This window comes from Arachis ipaensis, chromosome B02 (assembly GCF_000816755.2).
Source record: "Arachis ipaensis cultivar K30076 chromosome B02, Araip1.1, whole genome shotgun sequence".
NCBI lineage: Eukaryota > Viridiplantae > Streptophyta > Magnoliopsida > Fabales > Fabaceae > Arachis > Arachis ipaensis.
Genome location: NC_029786.2, coordinates 89,676,597 through 89,688,081, shown reverse-complemented (window position 1 = coordinate 89,688,081; position 11,485 = coordinate 89,676,597). Strand labels below are relative to the sequence as shown.

General features: G+C 38.2%; 1 protein-coding gene across 1 annotated transcript in view; it reads right to left on the bottom strand.

Annotated features, from left to right (window-relative positions):
* Positions 1-1,812, bottom strand: part of LOC110269274 — a 6,513-nt gene extending 4,701 nt beyond the window's left edge. Inside the window, exon 1 of the mRNA XM_021116986.1 lies at positions 1,667-1,812. Coding sequence (XP_020972645.1) covers positions 1,667-1,812 — 146 coding nt within the window. The remainder of the gene's footprint in view (positions 1-1,666) is intronic.

Sequence of the window (11,485 nt, the reverse complement as noted above, 5' to 3'; positions counted from 1 at the left end):
AAGTAATTATTTGTTGTAAAAAATTAAAATTATTGAAGAAAAGTTAAAATTTATTAAGAAGTTAAAAAAATTAATTAAATTAAATATTTAAAAAGTTCGATATATTAGAGACAAAAAAATATAATTTATAGTTTATTATATACACGTATATACTCTTTTTTTCTTTTCCAAAAGTTTATATACTAGTCATTTTATAAGTATGAGTAAAAATCTTAAATTAGTAATACAATTCATTTTGTCAAAATTCTTTATCATTTTACTTAATTTTGTAATTCTTCTAAGAGTGATGTATTATTTTTATTCCTAATATTTTTTCGTCTTATTTAAGTCTTTAAAGTTTTAAAATTGTCTCAATTTTATCCTACAGTCAATTCTGCTAATAAATTACTAATAATGGTATAATATTGAGACGATTTTAAAATATTAAGAATTTAAATAGAATGATTTAAACGTTAAGGATAATTTTAAAATTTATCCGAAACATTAGAAATAAAGACGATGCTTTATTTTTTTTAGTTGAATTCCTTGAATCTATCCATCATGGAAGGAGGGGAAAAAGAAAAAGGAAGACTAAAAAGCATAAAAATATTTTTGTTTAGAATCGATTGGTTTTGATTTCAAGGATTTTTTGTGGTAGGGTAAGGTTTGTTTAGTATTGTGACTACTATTAAATTAAATATAGTTGGTTCCTTAGCACTTATTAATTTAGTGCAATTTTCTCATATTAAAGATGCTTGGTTGCTTAGCACTTATGCAAAAAGGGAGAAAATTGGAAATATGTAAACTTAGACAAAGTTTATATAATAAAATTTCTTAGGAAAAGTATAGGGTAGCAACATATTATCTGTCAATTTCTGCCAACTCTTATTTATAATTGTGTTTCATGGAAGTGTGTTCGTGGATGTGTCTAATAATTAATATATGTTAAATACATATATAAAGAGACACATCCAGAAAATATATTTATAAAGACACTTCCATTAAACACAGTTATAAAAAAGACATTTTTATTAGACACATCCACGAACACACTTCCATGAAACATAATTATAAATAAGAGTTGGCAGAAGTTGGCAGATATGCTGTTGGTAACGTAGCGGAACCGAATTTCTTATAGTCTGCTCTGTTGCTTGGAAAACAGAAAAGTACACAAAGTCGTCGTCCACGCACTGCATGAAAATATAAAGGCCAATTATAGTGTATAGATGCTCTTTGTACAAATTTTTCTTGGTTGAATACCAGGATGACACGCGTCATAATGCTGGTCCTGAGGGAGCAGCTTGCAGAACTCACTGAACAAGTTGCAAAACTTGGTGCAGGATGCGTAACAGCAGAAGCCGAGTCGCATGAGTAGCTTAAAACGTTGTTAGGGGTATTAGTATTGGGCTCTGTTTTTTTTTTTTTCGTGATCCTATAATTTGGGGTTCATGGCCCATATGATTAATTCATAAAATATAATTTTTGTGGGCTTCTAAATAGCACCTTGAAAATATATGTGAATTTTGGTATCTTTTAATTTTTGTAATTGCTAAAAACTCTTATCACTGTAAAGGGAGTGAAGTTGTTGCTCCATCCAGGGGAAGGAGAGACCCGAAACTCATCGCCGACCAGAAGAAGTGGGTGACCAAGAGGCTCCACAACGGGCAACAAGAAGAACTGCCATCACCCATCACCGGCGACACCATCATCGGCAGACCACAACCGGAAACTTCGTGCTACCGCCGTAGTCATCCCTGTGAAGAACGCGACGTCTCCACCCCTTTTTCGATCAGATTTTCTTTTCGCTTCCCATAACGGAGGTCTTCCCACCATACCGTGGTCGCTGATGCATGCGAGTTCGCCGACAGCCGCCCCACGCCTATGAGACTCACTCCGGCCGCTGCGTCCTCCCCACCTCCCGTAGTGCGATTCATGATGAATTCAGCGCCGGACTGGTATTAGTTTGTGGAAGTTATTTCAAATGTAAAATATTCGTACTTTCAAGTTTCAATCATGTGGGTGGATCCTAAATAGTTTGGTGAATTGCCAGGAGTGCATTTTCCTAATTTGCCTACTTTGGATGGCTATTTAAGGCAATGGGGAACTCATCCTATCACTCAAGACAGAACACTTTACACTTGGATTAATGAAAAAGGTGCATCGATAGGCCAGAGGACTTATGCAGAACAACATCTTAATGCATCTTGCATTGCTCATAAGCTCTTAACAAGCCAAAAGCCGGTTATCAAGCCTTGGGACAAGGTTTTTGTTGTTTATGTGCCTGGTCTAGACTTCATCGATGCCTTCTTTGAATGCCTAAGAGCTAGAGTCATACCAGTTCCAGTTCTTCCTCCGGATCCAATGCAAAGAAGTGGACGAGAACTAACAAAAATGGAAAACATTGCCAAGTCATGCAGCATTATGGCAATTTTGTCAACAGTTGCTTATCACTCGGCTGTCCGGGCAGGTTTATTGAAAATTTTTTTCTCATTAATGGGGAAAAGTAGGAAGTCCAAGATGAATCCGTGACTTCGATCAAAATCGGTTTTCAGACGTCAACCTCCACCACAGCACCACGATGGCGGCTGTATCTGTCTCCCTGCAACCTAGAATTTTGTTTTTGGGAAGAAGATCTTCATTTCTATTTCAACATCCATGGCTACTGTAAACTTGTTTCTCTTTTTTTCCTCCTATTAATAAATTAACCAAAAAAAAAAGCTTTGGGTTCAATTTAGTTTTTGGATACCCAATTCACTGCCAAAGCCCACTTCAGCAAGTCCAGCAGCTTATATTTGAATTACATTATTTTTGCTAGTTGGCTCAGCCACAGTCCACAGCTAACATAAGGCAGCAGACAAGCTCTGAAACACAGCACCACGTGTTAATCTCATAATCAAAGAGAAGGAATATATGTATATCTGTACCAATTTGTATGTGTACCGTAGAGCGCCCCAAATATAAATCGTGTAACATCCTTTGCTTTATGGAATTGGTCATGATCAAAGTTATTTAGTGTAAATTTAACTAATAATAATATAATTGTTGTAGAATAAATAAATAAAAAAGATATATGAAATATAAAATAAAAAAATATAAGTAAAAGACTCTAGTATTAATATTTATTATAATTTATATTTTAATATAATAAAAATTATATATATATATATATATATATATATATATATATATATATTGCCAATATATAGTAGCGTATATAAAAGAGAGATGAGAGTGTTTTAGTAGTATAAAGAGAGAGAATTTTATTAATTGTTGTTGTGTGTATTATTTTAGACGTTCACTTCCTCTATTTATACACACAGAAAGTTATTCATTTCAACCACTATTGAATTCATTCTCCCTTGATATCTTCAGCCTTTAACATTGTAAAATATGAACCGCCCATATTAATGGTCATCCACACCATTCATACTTATCACAACACTCTCCCTTGGATGGCCATTTAGAATTATGCCTCGTTAAAACCTTACTAAAGAAAAGTAAGACTCATGCAATGCAACCTATGTATGAATGCAACTATATGATAAGATGATTTTTCCTACTTGGTTAAAAGTAAATAAGTCCTTTAAGACAAAAATAACTCAAATTCCACTAATTCAAATTATACAGTAAAAACAAGTAAACTTATAAAAAGACAGCTCATAAAAGCAGGGAACATAGAATTAAGCATTGAACCCTTACTGATAGTATATGTTCACTCTAATCACTCAAGTGTATAGGGTAATTACTCTACTCTTCCCTAGTCATGCTTTCTAAATTTTGTTCTTTACCTAACCAATCAACAAGTATTTGATGTACCAATGCAAACATTATGAGGTCTTTTCAAGGTTGTAATGAGGCTAAGGTAAAGGTGAGGATATATATATATGGCTAAGTGAGCTATGAATTGAATCTTTGATTAACTTAAGCTCCTACCTATACATACTCTATGTACTTTTAAATTCATGCATAGCTACCCAAAGTTTTTCCACTTTTGCATTACATACTCATGCATCAACTTTTCGCTTAACTTGTATCACACATGCATTGATCTTTTATTAACTTAATATTGGGATAATTTTGTCCCTTTATTCATTTATTTATTTACTTAATTATTTGAATATTTTTGGATTTTTTTTAAAGGAAAAAGTAAACATAACTTTATCAATGCACATGAATTTTAATTTTTCTGTTTTCACATGAGTAGGTACCCAAATTCCTGATATTTAAAAATAAAAACATAACACATTCTCTTATTAACCCATGTTCCCACAGTTTCCCCACACTTAGTTAATACACAATTTCTATCTTAAGTTAACCAAAGATTCAATTGGGGTTTTTAATTATTTTTCCGCTTAAGGGTAGTGATGTGGTAAAATATAGAACAAATGGAAATTAAAAGGCTCAAAGTGGCTAACAAAGGTAAATGAAAGGGTATGCTATTTGGGATAAGTGAGCTAATAATCAAATAATGGCCTCAATCATATGCACGCATATAACACATTAAACATTGGACATATAGGATGGAACAAAATATAGATTACAATCATAGAGAAGAAAAACACACAAGAATAAAATATTATGGTTAAATAATGTAACCATGTAATTAAGCTCAAATCTCACAAAGTTGTGTATTCTAGCTTTTAAACTATGTTCCAAATACAACTTCCAACAAGTTTAACATAAAAGTTTTGGTTTAAATTAGTGAAATTTTTCAAAAAAAAATAGGGTCTTAAAAAGAAACTTATAATTTTTCAACCAAATAGAACATGCATGCAAAAAACCTATTACTATGCAATCTATCCTATCCTAAACAAAAGAAAAATAAATAATTTATTGGTGCTAAGAAAGAGAAATTACCTCCGGAAGTCAGGTACTGACCGACCTCCCCACACTTAAAGCTTGGCACCGTCCTCGGTGCTATCAGTCAGGAACAAAAGGGGGCCGGTAGCAGCATCTCCACAATCGGGACCGTCATGGCTCCCTGTGCTGGTAAATGAAGTGGAGTTCGGGGTGTCTGGGTCTTCTTCAGGTGGGTGGTTACCAACAAGCAGCTCCTTGAGGTATGTAAATCGGCGCTTGTTACGGCGCTCCCTTTGCTTTTCTTCCGGTCAAGCCGGTCTAACCTCTCAAGTATCTGATGGAGCAGTTAGTTTGTTGAAGGTGCTTGTGATGTGGAAGGAGAAGGAATATCTCCGGCCGATTCTGCAGTCCGGCTAGTAGTGGCTGCTGAAAGTCTGATATACTTCCCGTTAGGGACGTACTGATCATCCCATGGAATCATAGCCTTGGTGTCCCTAGCTCTGTAGGAGACTCCATCTGCTGAGACTAGATTTAAAACCAAGGTGGGAAAAGGTAGGTTGCCCACGATCTGTACGTGTCCCATAGCATGCCGAAGGTGTCTTGGTAAATTGAGAGGCTGGTCTGTAAGGATACACCAGAGTAGAACAGCCATTTCTGCAGTGAAGGAGGACTCGTGAGTGCTTGAAAAGACGTAATGGGACATAATCTGTGCCCATACTCGAGCCTCCAAGGTGAGTGCTGAAGCCAATATGCCCTTAGGTCGGGATCGATGGTATCCATAGATCCATTTGCTGCCAGGTTGTGCTATAATTCTGAGAACGGCGCCCCAGTCAAATTGGTATGTCTGGCGCTTGAAAAAGGCTTCTTGGAATGCGTCCAATCCTTCTGGAGCAAGGGGAAGATCTAAAGCTTGCTGAATGGCCTCTTCAGTTATGGAAACTTGCTTCTGACGGACATAGACAGACTGCAGGGTTGGCATGTAAAAATTGGATTAGAATTCAACTACCCATGAAAGGTTAACCTGCCGTGGCTGTCTCCGTAGGAATCCACATTGTCTTCGCTCAATGCGGGGCTCAACAAATTCAACAATGTGGGTCGGGAGGATGAGTAGGTACTCGTTGTTATAGTTCCGCTCAGCCATGATGGGGAACATCTGCTCATAGTAGCGGTTAGTGAACCGCGCAGTGTCCTTTGCTGGAAAGGATTTCTCTTTTTCATCAACCTTGATGATCCTCTTGACTCGCTTTGTTGAGGGCGTTACTGCTGTTGAAGAAGGTTTCGCAGCTAGTGCTCTTTTTGTTCCTTTCCTTGCCGGTGGTTTGGGAGTAGCTTTCTCTTTACCTTTCTTGGTGGCCATCCTGAAAAGGAAAAAGGAAAGTAACATGTAAAGCTAAGGGTTCGAGCAAGGAAGAGGATGGTACAAGTGATAATCAATGCATGGTAAAGAAGGATGTCGTTAACACATGGTCGCAACTACATGTGAAAAGTTCATCAATGGAAATATAGCAAGTGCATGTTATGGCAATTAGATGCAAGATGTTTATTGGCATGCCGGCAAAGGCATGAGTAGCATAGATCAAGCATTAAATGCCCAATTTGATTATCAAGTGTTTCAAACTAACAATCTGTTTGTATTAAAAATTATATTCAATCAATAATATATAAAAAGGGGTTTTGTGAAAACTGGCATTAGAGTAGAAGAATAGAATAACTTAAAAGTGCACAATGCCATATGGACTTTTTCACAAACACTTAGCATGCATGAAAAATATGTTGTTGAAAGTATTAAATTTGAACATGTAAGCAACCCTTTAAGAAATAATATTAATTGTCAAACAATTCTTTAATAATCCACAAGCAAAATATAAAAAAAATAATCACCCAATTAAATTTCTAACACCAATCAAAAGAATGTAAAAAGAAAAAGAAAGAAAAAGAAAACATAGATAATGAAAGTAAAAAGAAAAAGAAGAAGAAAACATAAATAAAAATAATAATAATAAAAAAGTAAAGAAGGGAAAAGAAAAGAAAAGAACCTTGATAATGGATGTGAAAAAGAAGGAGGGAGAAAGTAAAAAGTGAGAAAGAATAAAGAAGAAAGAATTAAGAAGGGAGAAGAAAAAAATTAGGATTGGGGAAGAAAAGATAAGAATTCTGGCGCAGGTATAGTTAAACTGTGCGTCGCATGCGACGTGGACGCGTGGGTCACGCGTTCGCGTGAGTTGCGCTATTTTCAAGTGACGCGTACGCGTGGATGACGCGTACGCGTGACTTGATTTGTGCATTTGGCACGAGAGCAGCCTCGCGTACGCACAACTCTCTGTTTCATACGCACATTACCAAAATTTAGGGTGACGCGTGCGCGTGAGGGACGCGCACGCGTGAGTGGCCTGATTTGGAAAAATGAAGCGTACGCGTAGGGGACGCGTACGCGTTATAGGGCTTGTGCTTCCAGCACCATTCCAGCCCCACTCCATCATAACTCTCTGCCATACACCCATTTACGTCGAGTTCTCAAGGTCACGCGTGCGTGTAGGTAACGCGCATGCGTGGATGGCTTATTTTTCAAGTGACGCGGACGCATCAGGAACGCGTACGCGTGGGCGTGCGTGTGCCTTAGGCACGCTTCCAGCCATGCTCCCGCGTGACTCTCTGCTTCTTTTCTTCTTTGTTCCAAATGCACATATGACGCGGACGCGTCAGCGACGCTTGCGTGTCACGTGCATTTTTTTTAAATTATTTTTATTTTTATTTTTTATGCAAAATGTAAATGCAAATGAAAACTATATGCAGAGATTATGAGAAGAGTCACTAAGAAAAATAAAGTAGAATAAAATAAAACAAAACTAAGACTGAAACGGAACGATCATACCATGGTGGGTTGTCTCCCACCTAGCACTTTGCTTTTACGTCCTTAAGTTGGACGGTCTTCAGGCTCATTCTGCTTCTGTTGGTGGGTCTTCCAAGAGGAAGACCTCTAACTCTTTGTGATCCTTCATCTTCTCACCATGATAAAGCTTTAGGCGATGTCCATTGACCTTGATGAATTTGGAGCTAGAAGGATGACGCAGGTGAAAAACTCCGTATGGCTCTGCCTTCTCTACTCTGTAGGGACCTTCCCATCTTGATCTCAGTTTACCTGGCATGAGCCTCAGTCTGGAGTTATAAAGAAGAACTAACTCCCCTGGTCTGAACTCTCTCCTTTTTATGTGCTTGTCATGGACAGCCTTCATCTTCTCTTTGTATCGCCTGGAGTTGTCATATGCTTCTAGGCGAAGGTTCTCTAATTCTGCTAGTTGCAGCTTCGTTTCAGCACCAGCTTCCTTAAAATTCATGTTGCACTCCCTCACAGCCCAGAAGGCCTTGTGCTCCACCTCTACTGGAAGGTGGCAAGCCTTTCCGTACACTAAGCGGAAGGGGCTCATCCTAATAGGTGTCTTGTACGCTGTTCTATATGCCCAGAGTGCATCTTGTAGCCTGGCACTCTAGTCCTTCCTATGAGGCTTTACTATCTTCTCTAGAATGTGTTTAATCTCTCTGTTAGATACTTTGGCTTGCCCATTCGTCTGGGGATGATAAGTTGTTGCTACTTTGTGAACTATCCCATGCTTCTTTAGTAATCCTATTAGTCTCTTGTTACAAAAGTGAGTGCTTTGATCACTCACGATTGCTCGTGGTGATCCAAAGCGACAGATAATATGGTTTCTAACAAAGGAAACAACAGTGTTAGCATCATCAGTATGGATAGAAATTGCTTCCACCCATTTAGAAACATAATCTACAGCTAACAGTATATAAAGGTAACCACTAGAGTTTGGAAATGGACCTATGAAGTCAATGCCCCAAACATAAAAAATTTCACAGAAAAGCATAATCTGTTGAGATATCTCATCCCTCTTAGATATATTACCAAACCTTTGGCATGGGAAACAAGATTTACAAAAAGCAGCGGCATCTTTAAAAAGAGTAGGCCACCAAAATCCACAGTCTAAGATTTTTCTAGCTGTTCTTTGAGGGCCAAAAAATCTTCCACTCTCAGAAGAGTGGCAGGCCTCTAAAATAGACCAGAATTCTGATTGGGGCACACATCTTCTAATTACCTGGTCAGCACCACACCTCCATCAATATGGATCATCCCATATATAATATTTGGACTCGCTTCTCAGCTTGTCTCTTTGATGCTTAGTAAAATTGGGAGGGAAAGCATGGCTAACTAGATAATTAGCTACAGGTGCATACCAAGGAACGACTTCAGATACTGCATGCAAGCTATCAAATGGGAAAGTATCATTGATAGGAGTGGAGTCATCCTTAATGTGCTCAAGACGACTCAAGTGGTCTGTCACTAAATTCTGGTTACCACTCCTATCCTTAATTTCTAAATCAAATTCTTGCAGCGGCAGTATCCAACGTATTAGCCTTGGTTTGGACTCTTTTTTAGCTAATAAATACCTTAGAGCTGCATGGTCTGAGTACACTACTACCTTAGTACCAAGTAAATAGGCTCGGAATTTATCCAGAGCAAAAACAATAGCAAGAAGCTCTTTTTCAGTAGTAGTGTAATTAGACTGAGCAGCGTCTAAGGTCTTAGACGCATAAGCAATTATGAAAGGATCCTTACCTTCGCGCTGAGCCAGCGCCGCTCCTACTGCATGGTTGGAGGCATCACACATAATCTCAAATGGCTGGCTCCAGTCTGGTCCTCTCACAATCGGATCTTGAGTCAGGGCGATCTTCAGCTTATCAAATGCTTGCATGCAATCCTCACTAAACTCGAACTCAATATCTTTCTGCAGTAGTCTGGATACAGGTAATGCTACCTTACTGAAGTCCTTAATGAATCTCCTGTAGAAACCTGCATGGCCAAGGAATGAGCAGACTTCCCTCACGGGGGAGGGGTAAGGTAAACTAGAAATGACATCTACCTTTGCTGGATCTACAGAAATACGAGTATTAGACACAACATGTCCTAGTACAATACCTTGTTTTACCATAAAGTTACATTTTTCAAAATTCAATACAAGGTTTGAACTAACACACCTGTCTAATACTCTAGCTAAACTATCCAAGCAAAGGTTAAATGAATCACCATAAACGCTAAAATAATCCATGAATACTTCCATACAGTTCTCAATAAGATCTGAAAAGATACTCATCATGCATCTTTGGAAAGTAGCCGGTGCATTACATAAGCCAAAAGGCATCCTTTTGTATGCATACGTTCCAAAGAGACATGTAAAAGTAGTCTTCTCCTGATCTTCAGGAGCTATATGAATTTGAAAATAGCCTGTATAACCATCTAAAAAGTAGTAATGGGATTTACCTGACAGGCGATCAAGCATCTGATAATAAATGGCAAGGGGTAATGATCCTTGCGAGTGGCTTGGTTGAGACGCCTATAGTCAATGCAAACCCTCCATGAATTCTGCACTCTAGTTGTCAAGAGCTCTCCATGCTCATTTTTTACTGTTGTGACTCCAGACTTCTTGGGCACCACTTGTACTGGACTGACCCATTCACTGTCTGAGATGGGGTAGATGATATCTGCTTCAAGTAGCCTGGTCACTTCTTTCCTGACAACTTCTAAGATGGTGGGATTTAATCTTTTTTGGGGTTGATGGACAGGCTTTGCTCCCTCTTCTAAGAATATTCTGTGCTCACAAACTTGAGGGCTGATGCCTAATATATCTGCCAAGCTCCACCCAATTGCTTTCTTGTGTTTTCTCAGCACACTGAGCAGTTGCTCCTCCTGTTGAGAAGTGAGTTCCCTTGCAATGACAACCGGGAACTTCTGATTATCCTCAAGGTAAGCATTCTTGAGGTGTGGAGGAAGGGGCTTCAATTCCAATTTCTGCTCATGGCTAGGCTCTGGATCATCCGGGGCTAATGATAATGGCAAAGTGTCCTCATTGTGTTCAGAGGGTGTTCCCACACTTGGACCTTACTCCATGTGCTTCTCTTCTACTTCTTCTTGGTGAACTTCAGCTACAGTTTCATCAATAATGTTGTACTGGAAGATAGAATGATCTTCCGGAGGGTGCTTCATAGCTTCATTTAAACTAAAACTCACTGCTCTGCCATCTATCTCAAAGGAGTAAATTCTTGAGAATGCATCCAGCTTGAACTTCGAAGTCTTCAGGAATGGTCTTCCAAGCAGGATTGATGATGGTCTTCCTGAGTCATTAGGGGGCATTTCCAGGATATAGAAGTCAATGGAAAATGTGAGCCCCTTAATGCTCACTAATACATCTTCAGCAATTTCAACTACTGTAATAATGCTTTTATTTGCTAACATAAAATGAACTGCCGACCTTTTTAAGGGAGGGAGCCTCAAAGTATCATATATAGACAATGGCATTATACTAACACACGCTCCTAAATCACACATGCAGTTAGAAAATATTACACCTCCAATGGTACAGTTAACCATGCATGGACCTGGATCACTACATTTTTCAGGTATACCTCCTATTAAAGTAGATATAGAACTACCTAAAGGAATAGTTTCTAATTCATTAATTTTATCTTTATGTATTCATAAATCCTTCAAAAACTTTGCATATTTAGGTACTTGCTGAATAACATAAAAAAGGGGAATAGTTACCTCAACCTTTTTGAAGATTTCTACCATTTTGGGATCAAGTTCCATATGTTTTCCGGACTTCCTTACAAGGTGTGGAAATGGGATAGGAATGGCACCACTTGC